This window comes from Syngnathus scovelli, chromosome 14, assembly GCF_024217435.2.
Source record: "Syngnathus scovelli strain Florida chromosome 14, RoL_Ssco_1.2, whole genome shotgun sequence".
Taxonomy (NCBI): domain Eukaryota; kingdom Metazoa; phylum Chordata; class Actinopteri; order Syngnathiformes; family Syngnathidae; genus Syngnathus; species Syngnathus scovelli.
Genome location: NC_090860.1, coordinates 8,323,333 through 8,349,992, shown reverse-complemented (window position 1 = coordinate 8,349,992; position 26,660 = coordinate 8,323,333). Strand labels below are relative to the sequence as shown.

At 40.3% G+C, this 26,660-nt stretch overlaps 3 protein-coding genes across 5 annotated transcripts in view; 2 read left to right on the top strand and 1 right to left on the bottom strand.

Moving 5' to 3' along the window:
• Positions 1–26,660, bottom strand: part of dnajc17 (DnaJ (Hsp40) homolog, subfamily C, member 17) — a 44,324-nt gene that overhangs the window by 17,199 nt on the left and 465 nt on the right. Inside the window, exons 2-12 of one of the 3 annotated variants that reach the window (XR_007485906.2) lie at positions 23,066–23,135; positions 22,021–22,079; positions 21,847–21,934; positions 21,552–21,628; positions 20,833–20,950; positions 20,074–20,123; positions 19,046–19,123; positions 17,867–17,947; positions 17,679–17,780; positions 4,509–4,676; positions 4,360–4,404 (exon numbers count right to left, since the gene is read on the bottom strand). Coding sequence is in view for 2 of the 3 variants with exons in the window: in XM_049741325.2 (XP_049597282.1) it covers positions 4,551–4,676; positions 17,679–17,780; positions 17,867–17,947; positions 19,046–19,123; positions 20,074–20,123; positions 20,833–20,950; positions 21,552–21,628; positions 21,847–21,934; positions 22,021–22,079; positions 23,066–23,135 (849 nt within the window). In the remaining variant the exon portion in view is untranslated. Of the gene's footprint in view, positions 1–1,919; positions 4,405–4,443; positions 4,677–17,678; positions 17,781–17,866; positions 17,948–19,045; positions 19,124–20,073; positions 20,124–20,832; positions 20,951–21,551; positions 21,629–21,846; positions 21,935–22,020; positions 22,080–23,065; positions 23,136–26,660 lie in introns of those variants that run through there. The other 2 variants (XM_049741325.2, XM_049741324.2) reach the window with 2 other exon arrangements.
• On the top strand, positions 9–2,025 carry gchfr (GTP cyclohydrolase I feedback regulator). Its single transcript, XM_049741334.1, has 3 exons — positions 9–170; positions 636–730; positions 1,533–2,025. The coding sequence occupies exons 1-3, from the start codon at positions 135–137 to the stop codon at positions 1,657–1,659; spliced, it is 258 nt and encodes an 85-aa protein (XP_049597291.1). The 5' UTR covers positions 9–134; the 3' UTR covers positions 1,660–2,025.
• Positions 10,605–14,612, top strand: LOC125981338 (cdc42 effector protein 3-like). The gene is made up of 2 exons (XM_049741326.2): positions 10,605–11,401; positions 12,391–14,612. The coding sequence occupies exon 2, from the start codon at positions 12,518–12,520 to the stop codon at positions 13,130–13,132; it is 615 nt and encodes a 204-aa protein (XP_049597283.1). The 5' UTR covers positions 10,605–11,401; positions 12,391–12,517; the 3' UTR covers positions 13,133–14,612.

Genomic DNA, 26,660 nt, shown 5'->3' with positions numbered 1-26,660 from the left:
CCGTGGTGGGTGTTTCCGCATTCTGCAAATAGCTGTCAGCAGAAGCGCAACTTGCAAGAGGGGGAACTGTCGCGTCTGAGGAACCTCCTGGCTGTCTACTCGTGGGAATAGGGCTGCGAAACTACGGGAGAGACATGCCTTACATACTGATCAGCACGCAGATCAGACTGGTGGGTAAAGACAGTGTGTGCTGTTTTTGTCATGTCTCATGTTGTACTTGTGTCATGTGGGTGGAGCTGCACGTCAGTTGTGTTTTTAAATTGGCCTCGCAACATCGGGCATGCTACAAATCAATGTGGGGGGGCAATGTGCAGAAGATGCAGAACAAGTTTTTTTATGGCATATTAAAATCAGGAGATAGTAGACATCACAATTAGAGCTCCATTATATTACACTTTTTATATACAAAATAAAACATAAAAGACATAAATGTAAAAAGATTCATTTAAAATTTCCCTAGGTCCCTTTGTTGCCTGCATAACTCACACTGCATAGCTTTAAGAATCGGATCAGCTATTTATAGCCGGTTTGCTTATTTGAGGATTAGGATCCACACCTGCCAGTGAAAACTTGAGTTGTACAACTACGTTGCAACACAACGCAGAGAAATCAAGTGCTTCATTGCTGTCTTTCAGGAGAACGGCCCGACCAATGTGGGAGATGAGTATTCTGATCCAGCTGTCATGAATTACTTGGGAGCAAGGAAAACAACCATGCTGGGAAATAATTTGTGAGTACTGTAATGCGTGCCTCGCCATTTCATGATTTAAAAAAGTTCCCGCAACAGGGAATAGTTTGTAAAAAAATATATTTGCGGGATGCATCATTCAGCGTGCAGTCAATAAAGTCTAATGACTTGTTCCTGATACTGCTCGCAAGTGTTCCGTTTTTTTTCATACTATTACATGTACAAAATGGTTTGAAATATAAAGTGGCAATAAATCAATAAACAGGTTCCGTATTTTCCGCACTATAAGGCGCACGGATTATAAGGTGCACCTTCAATGAATGGCCCATTTTAAAAGTTTGTCCATATATAAGGCGCACTGGATTATAAGGCGCACCTTCAATGAATGAAAAACTTGGTCCATATATAAGATATATACATTTGGGCCGCGGGTCGGACTTTGGACACGCCTGCTGTAGTGGTTCAATATTGGTCCATCTATAAGGCGCACCTGATTATAAGGCGCACTGTCGGCTTTTGAGAAAATTGGAGGTTTTTAGGTGCGCCTTATAATGCGGAAAATACGGTATATGCAAAAGTACGGGACCACTTATGTAATAAGAAGGGGAAGAGTGCTTCTTTGCACATTTTGAGTAAGGCCAGTGAGTGTGATGGGAAACAGGCTAGGCTAGGGAGGTGTTGTCATTGGCAACAAGATCCAAACGCTGCTGGGAAATGAACGAAGGTGTGGAAGGAAGTGAACAAACTGCAGAACAATTAACAAGATTCGAGCCTCCAAACAAAGTTGAGTGAGAACCCACATCTGCAGACAGCACCGGAGATTAACTCTGTTTATCTTATTTAGTTCAGAGTACCATGTGGACGAGCCACCTCGCCTGGTGTTGGACAAGCTGGAGAAGATAGGCTTCCGCATGCTGACAATGACGGGAGTAGGGCAAACACTTGTGTGGTGCCTTCACAAGGAGCCATAATGACATTTCGGCAGGTGGACCTGGAAACATCTTGAAAACGTTTTTTTTTTTTTTTCGCTGTGGAATTTTCAAAGCTGCCAAGCAATCTATTCGTTCGTCTTCTATAGTGCTTGTCCTCATTTAGGGTTGTGGGTGAGCTGAAGCCAATCTACAAGTTGCCAGACAATGACAGGCAAACAAATTTAGAAAAGTGAAATATGATCCTACACATATGATTTCTTCCATTCCGTTTATGTAATTTACTAATGATGACCAAATGTACATTTAGGGAGTGAAATATTGTGCGTGGTTAGTTTGTATTGACAGTAATGTTGCCAAATGATTTGCAGAACTTTCAAATGCTTGTGATTAAATACTTAAATGTTGCTTTATTGTGTCCTTATTGCATGAGTAATACAGTACAGTATGTTCTAATGATAAGTAGATCTGATTTATTTAATATTACTATTATATTTAGAAATATGTACATACACGTGATTTTTTTTTTTCTATTTAATCCTGAAATATGAAATTTGGTCCCTAATGCCTCGCACTACATTGAGCCACTAAGAAATGATTTGATACTTATTTTGACAAAGTTTAAAGTGGAACAATTCTATTTGGTGCTCTCGCATCTCTTGGATCACATCTGATTTTTTTATTCAAATCAGTTTTTGTTACACCCCTAGTGCAGACACACTACAGACACGGCAGACATCTTCAGCTGAGGCAGTACGAGGAAGTCAAAGAGAAGGAAGATACACAAAGAGTTTTCTGGTGAAGACTGACAAAAACGGCAGCACAACAAGGGTGATCCTCTTTGCGTGCAAGCCATCGTGTGCTCAGAGCAGGTCTGGCGGTGAATCGGTTTCTTGTAATTGCATTTCCTCTGTTGTCATTCGAACAGATTTTTGTTTGTGTTTGTGGACTTTTTTTCTGTTGTTCCAAAAAAAAAAAAAAAATCCACCACATAAATAAACCCATGTGATGAAGGGCTATTGCAGGAGGAGAAGAGCAGATGTCTTCCACCGCACCACCACGTTCCGCAGCTGGACATTGTGTAACAAAGCCACACGGCAGAGGTGGGAGTGGCAGGGAGAGGTTGGATGCTGTGAAACCACCATGTGGTTCCTAAATAACGCAATGTCTGCAGAAAAAGCCACCACACGGGCTGACTTACACCATTAAATCTCAAATAAAGAGGAAAAAATGTCTATTTGAAAACAAATAGACTGACTAGTTCTTCATTGACACACACGCAATGTAATAACAAAAGTTTGGATTGACAAATTTGTCCCTGTGATACCGCTTTGACTAATAATATATGATTAAGTGCATTGAGATGAAGATGTTGTCCGGGTTACCCCTACAATTAGAAATTTCAAAAAATAAAAATCTTTCCCCATTCCTTTAGCATCACATCTGTTTTGTGTACTCGTTCGGCTGACGATCAAAGATTATTCCAAACAAAATACACTGGTCAGTATCAAAATTTAATCAATGGATCTGTGTGTCCCTAAACTTACAGTATTTTAGACACTGATCAGGCTTTGGAAATATTTAAGTTTGGGGGTTTTAAATTTGCTCAATAAAATCTTGGGCAATATGGATTTTACTTTATTCACACTTGCAAAATGCAATTTTGTTTGTGCAGATTAAAACCAACTACCACTAAAGACTTTATTCTGGAGCATCTTTTTATGGACATGGACATCGGCAAGTGATGAACACCAGTCATTAGTATTTACTGTAAAATTTAGCCCAAACGCAAGGTTCTAATTGTGACGCATTTGTGGCTAATATATAATTAGTTAAGTCGCTGGAGTTTGATGCCCACCTATCAAGTGTAAAATTACACAATCTTTTATCCTTTGCTTATTCCTTTCTTTTCCATTTTAAAAAGGAAATCTGCTTATTTGTACAAATGTGTTTTTGAGCAATCCCGTTTGTACCACGCCGCTGTTATGTAACAGTTAACTAACATAATAAACACCCTAACATTGTGTTTCACAGTCAATGACTTGGCAGCTAGGCTAGCCGAATTTCCACAGCAAAGGAACTACTTTGAACCGGCAGCCAAAGGACGTTCCTATGAAAGCCAAAGGCTAATCAGAGCTATTAGCATTAGCTTCGATAATGCAATAGCGTTAAAATAATTTACAGCTAAATTGATGTTTCAAATTGCTCCAATGCCTGAAAATAAAGGAATGTTTTGAATCAGTCAAAGCAATGATGGATGTTCTTGTTGTGTGTTTACACTGTATTACGTACGTATAACATTCCAAGGTTAGCTTGAGGGTTGGTTCGTGGGGGAGAAATAACTTCCACATAGTCACGGACTGTGGTTTGGATGGTTATGCATCTCAGCTGCTTTCACTGAGTTACTGGACAAGTGCATGGGGCATGACGCAGCGGAGGGATTTTGGCTACATTGAAGAGATGTCTCGCTTTGCCAGATAAATCATACCCATTTAAATACATTAAGGTTTCAACAATGACTAAATTGCAACTACGTTTCACTTTCAGGAGTTTAACAATTTTGCATGAGAATATATTGTTCAGTTTTGACTCGAATTTTTCCTACAACAGGAGGGAAGAAAGGAAGCTTGTGAAATAAAGAAACCATTCAGCCGATTTAAATTGTTGGTTGTGCACGCTAAAATGTTGTGATCAATCATGCACCCATACAATATCTAAGACTTTATGGAGAACATTCCATACCTGCTTTGTGTTATCTGTGAGGCCACATGACTTAACTCTGAATCTCTAGAGGAGAAAAACAGCAAGCCAATTAAAATGACAAACTTTCTGTGGTTATGAAAGATTTATTTGCCTGATTTGACACAAAAGAGCACAATGAAAAATAAAACCTTAAAACAGGTGTTGCGTTTATTTGCTGCGGTCCCCTGATGCTAGGACATAGCTCCTGCTTCGTCATCCTCCTTTTGCATTTGCTCAATGAGACGCTGCCGCTCAGCTGCTTGTCTCATCTTCATCATCACCACACTTTCGTAGTCTCGTTCATTGGCCAGGGAGCCCTGGAGAAAAAATACACACACTGTTAAAAAGAAAAAATGGTCCATCAGAATGATAACAGCTTGTCACGTGTGATAGGCGATACAACATAAAATGTATTATTTTTCCAAAAACCTAGCATTGAATTAATCTCTCTTATTTCCTCTTAACAAATATTAGACTGGCAGAACCAGTTAAGAGGTTTTTTTTTTTAATTTTATTTCATGGCAACAGCCTCACAGGGCAACCAAGACACAACACTGTCACCGTTCACTGTGTTTGCTTTCACAACCATTCTGCATACTGTCATCTCCTTAACCATCGCCACGGCGGCAGGCAGGGTGAATATGCCTGAGACAGCAGCCTGGAGAGCAAGTGTGACAGGGTAATTCCGTTGCCGGAGGTCATTATGCGGCCTGCATCAGGCCTGGCAGTGGCCTGGCCTCCAAAAGTGTATGCTTGATTGCTTTGCGAGACTTGGGCTTGCACAATGAGACCGAGAGATTCTCCTTATGCCAGGTTGGAACATAGGCTACATGTTACTTGCTCACACTTGGACACTCACGCACACACAATTTGTGCGATTAAGGATGTCACACACACGGAGCAGCACAAACAGAGCACGCAAAGATGGAAGTCAAGTAATTATTGTAAATGTTAGCATAATTGACCATTTCTTTTTTGGGTTTGGAGGCCAAGTGTCCTCAGAGAAAGCCGTTGTTTCATGTGATCATAGCCAGAAAGTCTGGCGGGCCAAGGAAGTGTCTCTTTAACGAGACATTGTACTGCAGGAGAGATCAAGTGGGTTGTGTGTGAAGGTCTGGGGAAGAACTCCAGCGATCCAAAGAGGAGATGTAGGACTACGGCATCTGGAAAGCATCACGGGGGGACTCCAGCATCCATATGCTGAGCGAATGAGGGGAAGTGTTGAGGAAGAGGAGTGGGTCGGTGAGGGGAAGTTCCCCACTACTCCTCTCACGATGCGGCCCCAGGATTGAGGAAAGCTGCTATTATCATTCCAGCAATGTGAGCTCAAGCCCCTTGTCTGACACGCAACTATGAAATATCACGCAAACGCCATTAGATGGGCTAAATACCTCTCGCATCCTCAAATGAAACAGGACGCAAGCAAGTACACAAGTAAGCTGTTGGAAATGCACACCCAAAGTGAACTCCACTCTGCCCTCTAACGGTCACTATCATGGCCTGCAAGTCAGAACAGATCTACGTAATTTTTCATTACTAGGCTATGTCATGGAAGTCAGATGTTTTCCAGGCACTGTGTGACACATTTCCTATAAGACTAAATGATGTTTCCGTGCCCACTGTGCGGACTAACAATGTACATGTTTAGCCGGTGCATCACACTGTTAACTCAACATAGGCATGCATGCGTGCGTCGTTACAATGCCGGGGCCCACAGTGAGTAGGAGACCACAAAACAAAAACAAGGGGGCCTGTGCAAAGTCAAGGGAGGCGGGAACAAGGCCACCGCAGAGGCAGGATGGCAGTAAAACAAACACACGCACACTGAAACAAGTGGAGGATTAGCACTGTGACATCAGCACATGGCAAGGCCTCAAAACAGCACACATCAGGCTGACCCCAGGCCAGTCATGACATCATGAATACCTCCTGTGTTGTGAGTCAGTAGAGTGTGCAAATAGACACACATAGTCTGATACTGCTTCTCAGACACAGAAGGTGGCAGCTCGTGATGCAGGTGACCACTGGGTTTTTCTATCACAAGTTGTTTTATCAACAGAACCCCGAAAAAACAAAAAGAACAGAAATTTTAAACCCTGATTTAAGCACTTATTAGATTTCATTTTCAATCAAGATACATGATGCCTGGCTCACAATTTGGCAAAATGAAATGGAGTGATGATGAGTTTGCACTTTATTTTAGATTAAATATTAAATGGTTATTGGATTCTAATCTTGAAGTCACAAAGGTGTTCCAGGTTGTATTTGACAATGGATTACTCATTAAAGCCATTAGATCAGGGGTATCAAACTCTTTTTTTTCACGGGCCGCATTGTAGTTATAGCTTCTTTCGAAGGGCCATTATGACTGTCAACCCAAATAAATGTATGAGCACCTCATATTATACACAGTAAAAGCTACAAAACAAACTGACAAATAACTCGTTTTCAAATCAGACGAGTAAAAACTGGTCAAATATTCAAAAAATATATATTAAAAGTGAAGACAATTTGCAATTCTAGTAATGACACACGAATTTGATGCACAATTTGTCTTCGCGGGCCACATAAAATGATGTGTATCTGGGCCCCCCGGCCTTAAGTTTGACACCTATGCATTAGATGAATTAAATAGTGTCTAAGCCAAGCACAAACTTTGTAGCAGTCCTTGCCAAGACAAGAAATGTCCGCCTTGTGTGTGCGGACCGGTTTCTTTGCCTCGAATGCACTCGGGTGAATTTAATTAAAGAACTATTTATCTGGTGGCGTGTTGTTCTGCTAGGACTGTTTGTGCCGCAAAGATATGGAGGGGATGATTTATGTGGGGTGAACCCTCATCTAGAGATTATTTGTGCACACGCTTGAGAGCAAACGTCCTTCTAAATTAACCCAAAAGGCAAACAGGTAATGCACATGCAAAAAATGATTCAGCTCTTGAAATGGTGGAGGATTAATCATTATGAAGCTCAGCAGACATAAAACCACAAAGATCTGGTCCATTACAGTGTTGTTGAAGAGCAAACACTACACAGAGATTAAGGTCCAAATCTACTTCCTGCATTTAACTGTTTACATGCATGTCTTGAGAACATCTGGTTCCCGAATGGAATTCCTTTGATAAGGGAGTAAAAGCGAACGATAGTCTGCAGACATGGGTTCAATAAATACCTCCTACAGATCATGGACTGTGACAACCAGTTATACACTTCACAGGTTTTGAATACACAATGCACGATGTTGTGGAAAAATATTAATTTATATTTTATTACATTAAACTATATTACATTAAATTTATTATATTATCACGGATGCACACAAGTGGTGCGCAGGTGCGCATGTGCACTGGAAATTGAAAATTGAGTCGCTGCCCTTGCTCGCTGCCAACATGCGTGCAGATGAAAATATAATCAGCACATACTTAACATTTTATTTTGACTCAATAAATACTGTAAAGGCTGCGGACGAGCCAGATGTTGCCAACGGCTCCAACTTTGCCCAGATGTGTTAAGTCTTTAAGTCCGTCTATGAGGTCAATAGGACAGAAAACAAAGAGCACCAAAAAAAACAAAAAAACGTTGGTGCTGATTTTGAAAACCACGTCAAAATCGTGATGTATATCATATACAGTAATGCATTTGCCAATAGTTTCCCCAAAGCCATGAAGAATGACTGAGTGCAGGTAATCAATGTTGCGTGCGGACTACAGACTTTGTAACAGTGAGAAGAGTGAAGGGAGGGGAGGGGGTTGGTGCATATACTATGGAGTCATATATGCACAGGGTTGCATGTGGTCACAATACTAGACAGAATTGAGGCCTTCGGAGGGAGCTATTTGGAAACCGTTAAAGCAAAGGAAATAAACAGTGAAAAGAGAAATGGCAACAGAGGCCTGAACTTTTGGTGCCCTGGCATTTCTCATGATGGATGGGCTAAAGGATCCCAGAAATAGCAAGTGTGCGAGGGGTTTGGCTTCTTTAAAATACATCGTTATAAAAGCAAAATTATGTCTTTCACGTCCTAGTCTTCCAGGAAAAGTTCTTTGATTGCAACAGATTTCCTACTGAAGAAAAAGTGGCTGTAAGACTGCAGTCTCAGCTTTGGAGATGTGAAAAAGAGGTCAGGCATGCAGAAAGAAATGAGGAAAGGCCAGTTCAAAATCAATATACAGGTAGTGTCCATTCAGTCTGCGTTGCTGTGTTATCGTTTATCGAGCAGAACCGGTGGAACAGGTGGAACGCATCTATGCTTACTTGAAAGCTCTTCTCTTAATGGTAATTCTGTATCAGAAATGTCCTCAAGCCAGAATTTAGCTCTACATTCTTAACTTGACCACCCACATTTAAGAAGTAGAAGTGTGGATTGTGACGAGGAGACTAATCCCACAGCCAAATCCACAAAGGACCTCCGAGGTTTTTTTTTTTTTCTATGTGCTTGCATCAACACGTAAGGACATCAGATAATATTTCTGGTAGTGTCTCACCATTCACAATCAAGCCTATTCATCTTCCAACTATGCTTGCCCTGATACAACTCTGATTGCATGTTACTCCGAGCATTAAGTCTTACCCTAAGATTCAATAATACCCCACCTGGACTTTGACTAGAGGCAGATTAGCCGTTCTTGTGATCGTAATGCCGCGGAATGTATGCACTTCCTTTTTTGTGGAGTTCCTTTTGGAGCCTTGTCAAAGAAATCCAGCCTTGAGTCATTTCACTAGAGACAAACAATGATGACAAACACTGACTCATCTAAATTACTGCAAGAGGATTACAAAAAGATAACGACTAGGAAATAAATTTGTTTTGGAGATGACCACAAAAAATGGGCTACTAGTCAAATAAGACGATCTATTCTTAGCAGAAAAAAATGGGTTGGTCTAGTCATGAGGATTTAAGGTCGGTACACCAGATGTGCCCAAATGTGCCACCAATTTGTGTGTGGCTGCGTGTGATTCTTTCAGAGGTTGCTAAAACAATTTAGTGGATGCAACCATCCAAAGGAAAACCCGGAAAAGCTCCACTTTGGGATTCTTGCATGAGTCAAAGCAATATCTGGAAACGGTTTTATCCCGTGACATGAAAAATATGCGGAATCCAAAATTTCAAACCCAACATAGCTGCATCCACCACACTGGCCACTCTGGTTAGGAGCCTTACGCAGAAATCCAGTCAGGGCTGAAGGCATCTAGATAGCATGACAACAATCCTAACACACTAAGCCCATCCTCGGTAAATCGGAAGCCGTGTGATCTCATTCCCAAATATCTGAAATAACAGTGGCTTCAGTCTGATTGCAGACAAGAGCATGAAAGCAGTTCTGTGGTCATACAGTAGGTGGTTGCAGGAAATGGTTTCTCAGAGGACAACCGTTCATTAATGTTGTGCTTTACTGTTGAGTAAATGTTATGATAATTTCATTTGCGTGATTAATTGCATCTGGACTCCTGGCACCAAAAGAGAACAAGTGGGGCGACGCCTATTGTTTATTAGATGAATGTGAACGATACCGCTGGGTGTTTATCACGAGCGAAGAGGAAACCTTTGAATATGGATGAACTCAGTTTTATAAACATGACGGTAGTACCAGAGCAGGGTGGTAACCTCAATCAATCTACTAAATAAAATAGGAGTACCGTACTTTCCGCACTATAAGGCGCACCTAAAAATCTCCAATTGTCTCAAAAGCCGACAGTGCGCCTTATAATCAGGTGCGCCTTATATATGGACCAATATTTAGCCACGACAGCAGGCGTGTCCAAAGTCTAGCCCACAGGCCAAATGTATATATCTTATATATGGACAAAGTTTCAAAATGGGCCATTCATTGAAGGTGCGCCTTATAATCCGGTGCGCCTTATATATGGACAAAGTTTTAAAATGGGCCATTCATTGAAGGTGCGCCTTATAATCCGGTGCGCCTTATATATGGACAAAGTTTTAAAATGGGCCATTCATTGAAGGTGCGCCTTATAATCCGGTGCGCCTTATAGTGCGGAAAATACGATAAGGAAAAAAATACACAGCTTCAACAGCTGCCAATTAAACACCGCAAAGGGATTTTTTTACCCTGTGATTTGCATCCCTCTATCACTATTGCATTCCAAAGTCAGGAGAAGTGACAATTCCGACTGTAACCGGTTATCTCTTGCTTTTATGTCTTGTGTAATCACTGCTGCCTGCACACACATGTCTGTGTGCGGTACTGTGCTTTGATTATACAGTGAAGCTGCAGGCCTCCGGTCAGGCAAAAGGGCCTGTAGAGCGGGACGACTTTGGGGCTTTCGACAAGCCAACGGAAATCATGAAATCAGCAGAGCAGGGAGACAATGACATGGAGATTAGGGATCAGTTAACCTCTGGGTAGCTGGCTTGTTTGCTCACTGACCGTGACTTCCTGCTTTTTACAAAGGCACACGAGACACAACTTGTTGCGCTATGGGATGTCAACCATTCTCGCCCTGACATCGTAGTTGTATACTTGAGTCAAACGTTAGATCAGTAACATAATCAGTAGCTTTACTACCGCGCCCACCTTCTGTCGTAATAGGTGCAGCCAAGTATCGAGCAGGATCTACGTTGACGCTGGTGGCTAGACAACCGACTCACATCGCAACCTGGGTGATATCATCTGACGGCTGGCAACGATCCTAGGATGTGTTGCGTGTACAGTGAAGAAATACTTTAAAAAAAAAAAAAAAAACATTCCACCAGGAGGCTGTGACAAGCTTGGACTCTGACCTCACCTGGTTTTATTGCTCAAGCAAAGACTTTTAACGGCAACATACTTGGAGGTCAGCAGAGAGAATGGGAGTTGCCACAGGGAAGGACTATCTTGATGCAAAAAGTCCGATTGTGTCACTGAGGAAAATCCCAGATTGCCACAGTTGGTTTAAGAGCCATTGAAGTCTTCTCTGCAGCAGTTGAACAAGCCTCATCATGTCAAGTTTGTCAAGGTTCAGGTATGAGGTAGAACAAAGTTTCATGGCAGATTTGAGTTTGCAAGCCTGGAGTGCAAATATCCAGTATTTGCTCAAGAACATAGGTAAGAACCAATCAATCTTTGATTTATTCTTTGAATGTCAGTTCATGTTTTCAAGAGCTAGATTCCTAATCTTAAAGCTGAATCATTTATGGCTGCATTTACAGATCACTTAAGAGTGTTTCTTGGCCAATCTGCTTTAATGGGCTTCTTTAATTTCAACTTGGCTACGTTGAGTGTTTCCTGGACAAAACCTCATAGCTGAGTCTCTTCCTTGGCCAAACTGACATATTGGGATAGGAATGTTGCTCTGTCCGTGCGCTTCGATCTCCTGCTGCTACTAAAGTGTCGATAAAAGCTTTACGGGGCAACAAAACCTGTTTGCTGTAGTGGCTTACAAATTTACAAAGTGAGTGTTTCAAGTCACGAACACAGCTCTAATGTGGGCAAAGCTGTTTGGGAGACCGTAAAATCACAGACCCTGACACAATTGTCTAATCTACACGCCAGCATTGGTCCACTCAATTTGGTTTTACTTAATGCAATAATTATAAGTCACGAAAACCTGAAAGGCTTTTCGTTTTCTTTCAACATTTTATTATTTCATGTATGACTGTTTGATTTCTACCAACCCACTGTTTTTTTTTTGGGTTTTTTTAATATAGCCTTGAACAATTCTGAACTCGGTTCAAATTACTCATGAAGAAAATGTTTTTATGATTCGAGTTCCAAGCTTTTTATTACGTAAACACTGAATACAACTACGAACTCCACAAACATGCAAGATTCTAATTTGGGTAGGAACTTTTACTGGAAGTCTTAGGTTGCCAAAACAGACTTTCGCTGAAAGATACACAACAGACCTCACCTGCTTTAAAGGGAAAAGTGGATTAAATATTGGAATATTAAAACTTCAAAGCAAACTTGAGAATATAACAAGCACAAATGTTAACTAACACAAATGTTTACGTTATGTCAAATATTTGAGATACTAATTATTATATTGGAACTATGACAATTTATTAATTTTTTTGTTTTTGTTTTTCTTGCAGATGCCTATGATGTTTCCAAATTGTCAAATTCCAAGTGTTGACTGTTGAACGAAGGACATACCAAAGGGTTCTGCGACTTAATAGGACATTACAAAAAACTGTTCATTCCGCATTAAAGACTGCCAAGATGCCACTTCGAGCATCCTTGCACAGAAAACCAACCTCTGGCCGTTGGTCAAGCAGACACTCAAAACGCAGAGAGGTTCTTTCTGTCAACATGATCAGTTTACCTCTTGCTGATTTCCGCCATATTTCACATATTGGAACAAACGCCCAGAGAGACAGCTTTGGAGACCTTTCCTTCCTAAAAGTGGGCCACAGTATGCTTCTACAAAGCTCCTTAAGTGAGCAAAATCTCTTCTTGGCCTGCTCGCCGCCACCAAAGCCACCTCGTCTGAATATGGAGGCGGAGGGCTCGGAGAGCTCCGACTGGCCTGTGGACCTTCGGGAGAATTCCAACCAGAAGAGGAAGAAATGCATCTCTATGCCACTACTGGACAGCGAGGAAGGTGAGGGCGAATTGGCGAGCAGCCACGAAAAAAGAACCAACGTTGCAACCAATCAGTTTTGTAGCGCTGGATGGAACAACTTGAGTGCAGACATAAATGGAGACTCCTCGGTGGTCGGTGACAAAATTGAAGGAAAACAGAAAGAGGAGGACAATGGCTTTTCTTTTAGCCTCGACCTGGGTCCTTCTATTTTGGACGATGTCCTGCAGGTGATGGATAAACTTCAACAGTGAACGAAATGGGACGCGGAACAAAGAGGAATGCCATAACTCTTGGGAGAACCATGTTAAGAACCAAGAGATACATTTGCTGACTCAATCAAAGGTAGACCAACCCCCATCTCTTATTCCATTGCCTGTGGTGGCAGGTTTCGCTGCAGCCCAAGCCAGGCCACAGGTCCAAGACCTCAGAGACGAGAAAAAAAAAAACCCTGAGCGGGCTGTTTTCTTAGCTGCAAACTGAGTCCCATACTTTGGTGAATGGCACACGAGAGAGAAAGTGATACTTCCACACATGCGGGGGGTGTCGAGGGAAGAGAACCAGAGACATCCATTACAGCTGTAAAAGTCTTGATGAGGAATTAAACACAACCTTCTGACCAAACAAACCTCTGACATGAAAACTATATCACACACTCTTGCCCACATGAAAAAAGGTACATACAAATGTGGGCTCATATGGGATAAAGAAGAGAAGCTACATCTCCAGTCAGTCATCCTTCATTGCAGATAGAAAGATGGTAGTGTCAATTTGTGGGGTAAATCCAAAATATGCCACATACCAAAGTGCCACACAAGTCAAAGCCAAAATATGCCACATACCAAAGTGCCACATGGGTCATGCGTGAACCACAAGCGTCCCATTGCTAAAAAAGAGAATTTGAATTTTTTGCATGTCCGACGGAAACGGCAATGTTGTGGGCATGTCTGCACTGTATCGGTTGGGATTGCTCCTATTTTAAAGTGAGTTTCATTGTCCCTGATTGTTTTTATATTTGAAATCAGAAAAACATATTGCGAAATAAAACATGTGCTGTTTTGTATTTTGGAGACGTAAAGAAATGTATGTTTAAAATTCCTAAACAAATGGTTTTGTGGCCAAAACTACTTTTTGTCAACACACAAAAAGGATGACAAGACATTACTCTAGATTTTTAAAGAAAAATATATTGTGACGAAATTAGTCTTGGTTTGCCATAATTAAGGAAATTAAGAAAAATGAATAAATTATTTTCACTATTTAAAAAACAGAAGTCTATTTTAAGGAAAAAGCATGTTGAGCAGTGGTCAATGAAGGTACTGCAGGCAATTTGCATGAAATGGTATGGACATAATACCCTGTCTAATACAACAGTGCTTTATTCAAAGTAAGTTTGTCGGAGAAATGATGAAAAGCTATATTTGAAAAGGTAAACCTAATAAATTCTGGTATTTTACGTGAAGTCATTTGTGGGGGTAAAATGTGACAAATCACAAACTACATGACTAACTCAAGAAGGGGTTGACGGGAGGCTTCAATATGTAAAGTGCAATGATATGGCCTGCACAGCATAAATCTCAATCACATCTGCTTTTGCTTCTCTCCATCCAAACATGTAAACTTGCTGTCACACAGAATACAAAAAACGCCGTCATCTGAGTATGGCTCTTATGATTTATGCATTTTGTCAGGGATGAAATAAACACTGAAAATATTGTTTTGGCAAATGAGAAATGTGTCCTTCTAATGTCCCAGCACAACTTGATGCTACTGAAATATATTGCAGGTTTCGTACACACACACACACATGGCCATCTTGCGAAATTGATATTGTTTGGGCTGTCTGTCAAGTCATTTCAGAAAATGTTATCAGGTTAAAGTTGGGTTGGGACCAAAACAACCCAAAGCAGATATTCAGAACAGGCAATCATTTTTGACATCTTGACAAGAATAAAAAAAAAAAATCACACCACACCTTTCCAAAACAAATAAAAATGCTAACGTCTCTTTTTCTTCATCGGTACATTTCGCTTTAATCAAAACCAATACATCCTTCCTATAAACTAGAACGTCAGATTGTTTGAGCCCCCAAATGCATAATAACAATATGAAATGTTTTCTCATGTGAATTTAGTCAGAGATTGAATAAAAGGTTAAGGTTACATTCACAATGCAATGGTTTTCCCAGTTTTCCAAAGTGTCACATTTAGTGTTGACACAGTGGTGCGTCATCCTATGGAAAGGTTTATTTTTTAAATTCTTATCTTAACCTCCAGGATCCCTCGCCGTTCCTTGGCCAACAGCAGAACCCAGAGTGTTTTTTTTTAGCCTTTGGTCTTGTTTGAATCCATCTCATTGTGTTGTACTAGCCTCGATCGACAACTGACGCTACAATATGCTATGACCTGTCCTGAAAGAAAATTCTGATTCGGCATTCATTTATAATTTGCATCTCTATTCGAGTCATCACTGATTTTTGCGCGCACAGAACAAATTGATGGATAACCACTGTTGAAATGAGAAGTCAAGAAAAAATGTTACTGTACAAACAGTTTTGGTAACAAATGCATGCAGCATATTTGATGGCTTACATCAAGTTTATTTCCATGAGACTTTTAGACCTATCCAGAGTGAAAGTAGTAACAAACTGATGAGCTAGAAAAACAATCCCAGAGGGGAAGATCAGCTGCATCTGGTTTGTGTCATGACAAGTCAGCAATGCTGCTTCGGGATGAATCAAGCAGGGACATGCACAAGCATAAATCCTTTATGATGGATGTATTGCAGGGGACAATAAATACTTAAAATGGTAAAGTTATGGAGGAGTTGGGAGATATGGTAAGATATTATCTGTACTGTATTACAATTGTAAGGCCATGTTATCAATTTGATTATCTCTGAAGATATGGACATTACATTTGTTATCGAAAGGATTTGGCAATCCCGGATGATTTCTGCAAATAATTTCTACAAATAATCCCAAAAGTTCACGCAACCACTGTGAATACTAAGAAAGGTACATTAATGAAAAATCACTTAGTGGATAGAATGGCTGAACTATGAATGCAGAAACAGTTGATGAACTTCTGGATAAGTTCACCTGGAAAATCTCAAATGTCCTGGACCATTTTATGCCAACCAAAAACACCTTGAAGGTGCACTACAAGCATTTGAAATCAAAATGCAGGAAAATAAAGAGCAAAACTCCAGCTTTACGTTCACCCACTCTTTTAGGCCTCATTTTTGAATGTGTGTGCATGTGTCTGCTCCCCGTAGAGAACATTACATTTGGACTGGAAGCTCTTCCTCACAAGAGCCTCTTCCTTGTGTGTTTGCAGCTGGCTGATGTGAAGAGGTGATATCGGGATAAATAACAAGAGAGGGATCTAATTGTTTGATTTTAGATAATATCCAATGAGATGGGTCCTCTAAGGTTTTAGCCACCGACCTTAAACCAGATGTGGATCAACATTATGTCATGTGTGGCCTCCTTACACTTCCCAGAGAAGACTAATTTGAAAATCCCCCAACAACTGTGTCCTTTTCAGTCTCAGGTGCAGAGTTAAATCGATGAAGCAATCGTCTTTGGATATCAGTAAGGCTAACTAGGTTACTGTAATAACATTTCAAAAGATTAGCGTGACAATTCCCAGTGCAAAGCCTAAATCTCCCTTAGCGAGGGGACTTGAGGGGGTGAATCAGAGTTGTTCTCTGGAGACTCGGAGAGGTGATGGGGTAATTTAAGTTGGTGATTGACTTGATACAGCGGTTTGGTAAATGCAGGCACAAAAAATAGCTAAATTATGGACTACCCAGTGGCAATACATTTCAAGGTGATCAAGATGTGCATATTAAATTTGTGCATTACCTTCCTTCCGCAATTCATGTTTATATTTAATTCAGTATCAGATATTTGAAGCCCCTTTTTTGCCCTAACACCAAAAAATAAAAAAAATAAAAATCTATGTACCGTATTTTCCGGACTATAAAGCGCACCGGACCATAAGGCGCACCGGACTATAAGGCGCACCATTAATGCATCATGTTTTTAATCCAAATCAAATCATTCTTCATTTTATCTTTTTTATTTCAACGTCAGATGCAACAAATTACTTTATAATCACAAAATAATGATCCATAGTCTTTTTGATTCATAGTCTTCAGCGGGCCACTTATGATTGATTTCATGACACAATGCTTCGGGCCAGTTTAAATTTAGGAATTTGGTCCATATATAAGGCGCACCGGACAATAAGGCGCACTGTCAGCTTTTGAGAAAATGTTAGGTTTTTAGGTGCGCCTTATAGTCCGGAAAATACGGTACATGGAGTCGGAAAAGACATAATTATGTCTTTAGGAGGGAAGGGTTTCAACTTCAGGAGTGTTTAGTGACATGTGCTAGCTTAACATTATAGCACGGTGCGCCGTCTGGGTCATGTGAAGAACAACATGACTGGGGCCCTGCAGGTCAGTACCACTAATGAGCAGCGGACCGAGAGGCTTGGAGCCAGCACCGGCTCACACTCTCTCCTCTTCAAAGCAAATAAACTGAAGATCATTTGACTAAACAAATGGTTCAAAGTCAGGCAATAGTAGCAAAAGCCTGGCTGCACTCTTTGCACCAATGATACGCAATAAAACCGCTGAAGGTTTACATACCTCTCTTTTGTGGGAAAGTGTTTAGAAAACGGTATTTTTATTGCGAGCAGTCCCGTGAGAAGGTATTTCTAATAAAAAGCTGGTGTATATTCTGAAAGGCGGATAGATTTCCAACATTTTTAGGTTCGCGTAGATCTGTACCTGTGTTAACTGAGATGCAGGATCAACTTCTGGCTGGCCTTCGAGCCAAGATATCTTCAATGGATTTCCACTCAGGCCACTTTCATTCTTTACCGCCAGCTCCTAAGGATAAAAGTTTGTGATTATGCATTAGATATTATAATTAACAAATAAAACAAGGGTCGTTAGAACATGAGTTGGGTACTTACAGCTGCCCGCACAGTTGCAAATTCAACAACAGCGCTTCCTTTCTTCTTACTTGATACCATCACATTCAAAACTTCTCCATACTACAGGTGAAAAATGAGGGGGGCGGGGTCAAACGGGGGAAGAGATGACCATGAAAATTAGAGGCTCATTTCAAAATCATATGAAATACAACAGAATGTTGAAATAAAAAGCTGAGCTTCATTTTGGACTTGGTGGCTGAACATACAAATGTAAAGGACCGAGTCAGCCAGGCAAAGAATAGAAATTGTAATTTCATCAGGTCAGAATAATATCAAACACAAAAGCACCTCCACTGATCTGATTTGAGCCAATAACACAGGCCAGAAGTCATCCTTTTAGACTGCAATTCTACCAAACAAAACAGAGCTCCAATGTTAATATTTTTTTAAAATATTACTCTTTAGCAGACTCTCAAACAACGAGGATATATATTATTCAAAACGCCACGAGGACACTCCACATTCCATACTTGTTTTCCCACACCGCGGTGGCTATTTCTCTTACTCAAACCATTAACTGTCACTCATTACAGCTTGCCATGTCAAACAAAGATGTTTTTTTCTTCCCCCCAAAAAGCTTCATTTCCCACAGTCTTAACCCTAACAGCCATCCCACCTAGGCTCCTCTCAAATGCGTGCGTGCTAGGGAGAAATTCAAACGCCTTTTTTCCACACAGCTTGACGTCAGTGACACTTGCCCTATCCTCATTTGAGGCCGCCTTGCAATACTCATGATTGAAGTATAAGGTGGTGCCTGGGTTGCATGAGAAGAGCACATTTCCTCATGCCTCCCTTGGTATTGCTTAATCACCTGGTGAGAGGGGCACAAACAATGGCGTGCACGCCTTTAAAAGGGCACTGCAACATTGCCCTCAGCACTTTCACCATAACAAAACTTAATGGGCCTTGTTTAAGAGGAAGGGGGGGAAAAAAATTTGAACTATCCGCAATTCTCAAGTCATGCGGGCCTCATATGCAGGTTTGATAACTTGGAGCACTGCATTAAAAGTAGGGTTTAAAAAATATATTTTTCCTGCAATGTTTTATGCAAACAATCTCGTCATAGTAAAGGGCATAAATGTGATTTGTAACAATTATTTCCAATGTCCTTTCAAAGAGTTCACTTTTCATAAGCAACCCTTTGTCATCTGTCATTACCTTTTGTAGAAGTTTAAGAATGAAATCTTGAGAGTAGCCACCATTTGTACTGTCCTCCTTTATACACTTCCACTTCAACTGAAAAGAAAACAGAAGTTAGTGAGAATGATACCTTGGAAGAAAAAAAAAATCATGAAATCAAGAGGTGCAGGGAGTAGATCCATGTTATCATGACAGACTTCTTAAAAGCTTGATGTTTAGCTGAAAATTTTGGGAGAGCCATATTTTTAACTCAGCCTTGATTCCCACTATGTTACATGATGTTGCTTTAGAGAATACTGGCCAAGCCTTCTTTGCAACGCCCGCAAAAAAGCTTTTGCCGTAGCCACGATATTCATGAGTTCCTTTGCTGCTAAAAGCAGATCTTGCGCAATCAATCACAGAGTTACGGCCCAGCAAACATCACAAAATAAAGCTTTATTATTAATGGCAAGCACAAAGTGTTTATTCAGCTCCAGCTCTGTTAGCTGTCAAAGAAAAGGCTGAATTTCTGGGAATGTGAATGTTTATGCAGTTACGTTTACAAAAAAATAATGGTAAAAGTGAAATGTTGAGGATTTGCTTGATGTGATGCCTAAGGTTGCGTCTCACGATACTCTCCATTCAAATTAAATTAATGATTATGATACAACTGAATGAAAGTGGTTAACACCGAATTATCAAAAGGGAAAAACAAAAGATTTTTAATTTCAAAGTGTTGTCAAGGATGAGAAGCCTTTCCAACACAAACTTAATTTAATGTACTAATAATTCAAGTCCATGAACACGGGCCCTGACATCGTCCGCCATGGGGGTTGTAGTTTGTTATTCTAACTGAGCACAAAAATGTAAGGGAATTCCCTCCTGCACTGGACAGCTATCAATTTTTAAAAGCAGATTTAAAAACATTAGCTAACATCCCCAGTGTCTGTTAATATTTCAGGCCATAAATAAAAAGAGCTATATAACGAGCCGTACTTTAGTAGGCGATTTCAAATGTCTGCTAACATCAACGGATAACTGAAATTACAACTCGATTATGAGTGTACCTTCAATTTAGGGGTGACTTTGCTCTTAGAACATCTTCCCGATGCAGAGTCTGGAAGGGAGAAAAAAAAACAGAGGGCGTTAAGTTGAAGAAGTTAAAAGATAAAAAAAAGATATATACTTTTGTTCAGGCAGCCACAGAACGAATGCATATGGATAACCATTGTCACATAAAGAAAGCCACAGAATTATGATCTATGAGAGAGCGAGAGAGAGAGAGAGAGAGAGAGAGAGAGAGACGACTTTGGGGGGCCCGACTGCAAGTTAAAGATGTGCTGACTTTGCATGAGTAATTGCACAACCACAAAAAGAGGCCTAATTTCAGGCCAACACTCCCACTTTCTTTTACCTTCACGCACATCTATACAATTGATTTATGACCCCCCCCCCCTCCATGTCTCCAAAATGGGAACACAGGAGATTTTGTGCAAAAATATGCTCACGAGGTCAAGTTTGAGTTGCGTGCGTGCGTGCGTATGTGCTTGATGTTTGACATTCCTATATAAACATGCCAAAATGTCTACCTGCCAAGAAAATAAGACTCGTCAATTCCAAAGTGTTATAACACATAGCCACATATCTAGTTATTGTTTTTGTGTGACTAATATCTGGTAAAAACCTGCGTGCCTGTTGACAGCTCTGCTGATAGTTTGATTCACTCAAATAATAAGAAAAAAGATTTTGTTTTACATTTCATGATGTTTCGTTTACATTGGAAACTATCACAATGGATGAGATTGTAAATAAAAAAATGGAAGTACTTCTGTGACTGTAGTTTCCCGTGTTCTGCTGTTCTTCTCGTTCTCTTTGGATCTGCTCTCTGATGAGCCTCTGTTCTTCCTCAAGCTGTCTGGATCCCTCCTCCCTCAAACGAGTAATCTGGTGGGGAAAAAAAGACATACAATACAAAGATGTAATAACTTTGAAGACTGGGAAAATATGAATCTTGGCATTTCGTTGAACAACAATTAATCTCTGTCAATACCACATTCATAAAGTAAAAAAAATAATAAATCAGTTACAGAAGATGACGTTTACACAAAATTCCTGCATTCATTATTAAAAATGATACATTTTAACCAAGACTGAGTAAAAGATGCAAATCTTGGGCCTTGATTGAAAATAGGACAATGCCCCCTACTGGTGGGTTTCTCTCCACCAAGGCATGAGGCCATAGAACGTGATGCTATGCTATGACTCAACCTGGAAGCATGCACGCTATTTTCATTTATCATTGCATTTTGGAATTAAGTGTGGCGAGTCATGCAATATCACCTCAAGGGTTTACACATAATTATGCTATGCGATGAAAAGATGGAGCATCTGTTTACAGCCCCAACCTTGGCAAGTTTTCAGCTCAATAAGAATCAAGAAATTGAACAGAATGAAAACTATTCAAGTAAGCTCCTGAGTGATTTTTTTTTTAAATGCAGAGGACTGGAACATATCCTTAACTTGAAGCGGTCATCGTCTCTCTCACCTCTTCTTCAAGTGTCCTTGTAATTTGCACTTCGTCTTGGGTCTGGAGTTCTGCTTGTCGCTCTCTTGCCTCAAGGTCTGTGAAGCGCAGAGGTAAAGTAAGTCAGCCGTCTACCCATATATAAAATCTGTAAATCTCAACTTTACATTCATTTTTTGATGTGAAACCAAAAGAAAGCAATTAATCGCTCCTTTGGAGTGTCATATGACACTTTAAAAAAAATAAAATAATAATAATGCTGTGATGAATAACAACACAAACCAGTTGCAATTGAACTCATCAACAGGGAACCTACCAAGCTTAATCTTCTTTCTCTTGTCATCAAGTTTGCGGTTCCGTTCTTCCGCTTGTTTTTTGGCAGCACAAATCTTATCGTAGGCGGCCTGAAAACATCATCGTGAATGTTACGATAAATGATTTTTTTGCATATCGCAAGGGCCTACAGGAAGGAGAGGGGGCGAGGTCCTACCTTGGCAGCAGCATCGGTCAGCACCTCCAGAGCCTGAGACAATTGGTGAAAGAGCTCCGCTGGAGCAAAGCACAGAGAAAAGCAAAAACAAAAACATTGAAACTGAATCCCACATGATGTGTTTCTTTCATAAAACTCAAACTGCTCAATTTGCATTTTTGATGCATGGCGCTTGATGACGAGTGCCAAGACAGTCACATTATCTCCAGTGACAAGCCTGTAACACTGCACCAGCTCCAATGTCTTTGATTAGCGCGCCGAGAGGGGCCAACGCTGCAATCATCGCTACCACGCAATGTTCCCCACCGCCTCAGTTGTCATCCGACACACACACACACAAAAGCATACAAAAAGACCACAAGTACTCCCTATCATGCAACTCTACTGCACTATACCAGCCAAACTTAATCATTCTCTTATGGGAAGCCTGGCAGGCCAGTATGGTTACTCCCAGTTGGGATTGGCAAATTTGAACTAACAGAAGGCTATGGAGATCATACTGCCAGCAGAGGTCAGGTTACCTAAACGTAACAAGCGACAATGAAATCCGACTGAGAGGTAGTTCGAGCTGTCAGGAAAAAAAAAAAAAAAAACGTGACCCTTTGACGCAACCTTCCCATCTCGTGCGATTGGGACAAAGTCTGTCCATGTGTGGGTTCAAATGTTGGGGCCCTCCAAACCGCTTCTTTTCCATTTCTGGGAAACCGACCCCCTGCTTTTACATTATCCATCTCAACCCCCAAGCCCACCAATTTCCCTCTTTCTCCCGCATGACATAATCAAGAATTATCTGAGCCGTCCAAAAGCCACATAAACCTCACATGAAACACTGGCTCGTCTTTTTTTCCAAGGTGCCTTTTTCACCGCCTGACAAAAAAAAGGTATACACAGATTTCCTTGCGTGATTATACTGGTTAGCGAGCGCCTGTAAAACGATCCAAGAAAGCAAAAAAAAAAAAAAAAAACGTATGTAATATGAGTGGGTCCATCGACAACTAAATAGATCTTAAATTGATTTTTACGGATATTGAACATTTAAACTTACCTGCTTTTGGATTGTCGGGGTTCTTGTCCGGATGGCATTTCAAAGCTTTCTGTCGATAGGCTTTTTTGATCTAAGTGAAGACAAGACACAAAAAAAAAAGTACAGTATGTACGTCACAGTTGGACATGTTCAACAGAACACAAAAAAAAAAACCACGACACTTTGGCAGAGGTTTAAGCAAAAGTAAAAATAAAATTCTATCTTTCCCAATTGTCTGTGTTTAACTTAAAATCAAGGTCTGTTTTCTTTGGATGAAATCAACACCTGAGCGGATTCTGTTTTATGTCATTCTGACACATTCGTGGAAAGGAACTTGGGCGGCACATGCTACAGTAAACTACCCATGAAAGTTTGGGTTTGTAATATACATCTGAAAATCTAATCCATGTAAGAACACGTTTTAGGATCAGTTGGTTATATAAAGCATTCTTATCCATCTTGGAATTAGTTCTCAATAAAAGAAGCGAGTAGGCGATGAGACACTCTGGAGCTGCCTGTATAAAAATATGTCATTTGTTTTTCTTTGCACAAGTTATAATTATACTCAGGCAGCTTTGTCTCTGTTCTGCATTATGTTCCGATAGCTCCTTTCAGCATAAATCAGTCTCCTGCCAATTCGTTACAGGTCAAATGAAGCACCTCTCATTAGTCATTTGCAACAAGTACCTTGGCCCACTGGCATGAACGTGATGCTTTTCTTCTCGTGCTGACTTTACTTGGGGGCGTGTGGTAAGAACCACAAATCTAGTCTTCTCACTCCATTTTGTTTCATGTACACTTCAAACAATAAACAGCTCAAGGAGAGACCAGTCATCATTAGGAAGCCTTTCGCCTTGGTGCTTGGCAAAGGCTTTATACGGCTTCAAATTGACACGCAAAGCTGGGGAAAGGTGCCATACACACGCTTAGCGTTGCTCGAAGCCTACTTTCTCTCTTTTTGCCTCTTTCTGCCTTTTCTTCCCTTTTTTCTGTTGTAAAATTTCAAATTGGAACATTGTAATTCATTGACATTCAAGCAATGAAGAAGTGAGCAGATTTTTTAAATCACTCATTAAATGATTGAAAAGCTTCATTTTTTTGGTATTTTTGATCACATTAAAACAATTTTGAGAACAAGAAAGAAACATTGAGGAAAAGGATGATGATGATGTGAAATTTTATACAGTACACTTTTTTTTAAGTTAAAAAGTGCAGATTTCCAAATTCCAACTCTATTTATTACGTTTGTCATCTGCAGCACGTAGACAAGATAAACAACATGTCCATTGAAATGCTGTAAAGTCAGCAGATGTTGAACAATGTTGATGTTTAACAATGTTAGGACAAGCTGAGCAGTTTGACTACTTGACTCTCATCACTATTGTTGTCTGGCAGGGAGCAGCTACGTTGCACATCATCATCATTGACTCACATCACAATTCAACAAAAAAGATTTTCCTGTGTCATTTTGGGCTATTTGAAATTCCGTTGAACTTTAGTTGGAAGGCCAGCAAATGTTAAAGCAGACTACACGAGTCGGACTTGGTGAGAAAAATGTCTGCTATGCCCCGAAACCAGAAAGAAATAAAGACACAAAAGGGGAAAAATACTCCTAAAGAGACAATACAATACTAATAATCCAAATGTATATAGTCTGTTTATGCCATTGACAACTCTCATGGCTGCTTTTGTATTCATAGGCAGGCTGACAACTGACACGACTAAGAGGAACAAGATGAATAACTTGGTTTTTGCGGGAGGAATAGTTGGGTTTCTTGAAACAAAAACAGTAGGGGACTCGGAAGACAGCAAGGAGAAAGTGTCATTGTCAGTTATAATCACCATGCAAACAAGTCATAAAACACGAGTCGTGGCTTTATGTAGTATCTAATAAATAAGTCTGCTGTGTTCTTAATTCAAGTACAGTATATGTCAATATCATGGCGATATCACCAAATTTCTTATTTGGGTCAGGACCACACTTTTTTTTTTCAGGAAAACTCTGCTTTAAATCAATTGCGGCCTCTAATATTTTTGTAGCACCGCTTAAGTTTTTTTATGAGTACATCTGCTGCTCGGGGAAAACTAAACATCAATTATATGTGCTGAAAATGGGCTGTGGAGGAGGTGTACATAAGGAGGAAGAATATAAAGTATGTTATAATCAAGGCTTCTATAAAACAGGCTCAAGTGCGTCTATTGCAAATAATAAGTTATGTCAGATGCTCTTAGTTTGCAAATGCATCTTCTGAGCATGTAGCCTGTCTGTCAACTGCAACACAACAGGTATTGCTATATTTAAAACACACCACAGATATGGTGATTATAAAAAGGGTGGCAGGTATGTAGCGGCTCCCATATAACATGAGTTTGAATGTGGCTGGTAGATTCTAAACCGCTCCAACTCCAATTATAAAAAGGTGTGCACACTTTTGCAACCACGTGATCTCAATTATTTATCTTTCACACACCCTCTCAAAAAGCTACTTTTTTTTAAATTGGCCAATATAAGACATAGAGCACATTATTTGTGGTAGATGTTTTATAATTTATCTTGGTCATATTTTTTGTACCACCAAAACCTGGCATTTAAACAGGATGTGTAATCTTTTAGCGACTACTGAGTATTGCGTGGCGTCTTGCCTATTGACTTTGTCTCACCAAGTAATCAGTGAAAGGTTAAATCTTCCTTGAGGTCATTGAGATCTAATGTTTTTCTTATATACGTGCACACAAAGTATAATATGCACATATGTGCACCCCACTATTATAATAACACTAGCCAATCATAAAGTCAAACATGCCAGCTACCGCAGCATTCATCGGAAGTGACAACAAAATGGAAGCAGAAGATGAAGAATGCAAATCTCATATGTCGATGCCATGGCAAAGTCCACAGAAATGTGATCTGAGATGAGCCGCTTCCCTTCTTTGTGATAAACAACATAACAGCAGTGATCCAAATCACTGCCCATCAGCTGACATCTGTCTTCATCAAAGCCCCCCACAGGCTAAATGTACAGGCCACAAAAATGTCCCATCACATCACAGCAATCAACAGACCTCACAGAAGCAGTCTACTGTGTTTTAGAATCTTATTTCTGGCGCCGAAACCACCACTAAGTTCTTGCAGCATTATCCTCTGTAAAAGACAGAACTTTTTTCCCAATTAAGTAATTGACTGTATTCTGGCAGCATTGTTGATTTGCCATATTGCTTGTGGATTTTAGATTTTGGATGCATGGATGGAAGGTGATCACCAAGGAGCTGACTATATAATGATCAGCCGCTTTGCAATGTAAAATAGAATGAAGAGAAAAATGGACCCAAGTTATCTGAGACGAAGGCAATTAGTATCATTTAATTAGTACACAGTGGAGAATGATGTCCACATATTTGCACTGATATTCATATTCATGCATGGAGCTAACTTCAGGGTAAAATTGAAGATCACGTCAATCATGTTTTCTCCCTTTCGAGTCATTTTTGTGAACCACGAAAACTGGTGCAGCGTCTCCACCTAGCGGCCTTTTGAATCAACTACACGCGATACAGACAGCGTTTGGTGTAATATTTTGGGGTCGTATTGCTCTTAAAACCTCACCTTCTTTCTTGA

Excerpts from the sequence above, each read along its gene's own strand:
- LOC125981338 (XM_049741326.2), top strand. The coding sequence starts at position 12,518 with ATGCCACTTCGAGCATCCTTGCACAGAAAACCAACCTCTGGCCGTTGG.
- gchfr (XM_049741334.1), top strand. The coding sequence starts at position 135 with ATGCCTTACATACTGATCAGCACGCAGATCAGACTG. Across the intron at positions 171-635 it reads TCAGCACGCAGATCAGACTG|GAGAACGGCCCGACCAATGT; the intron begins GTGGGTAAAGAC and ends GCTGTCTTTCAG. Across the intron at positions 731-1,532 it reads ACCATGCTGGGAAATAATTT|TTCAGAGTACCATGTGGACG; the intron begins GTGAGTACTGTA and ends TATCTTATTTAG.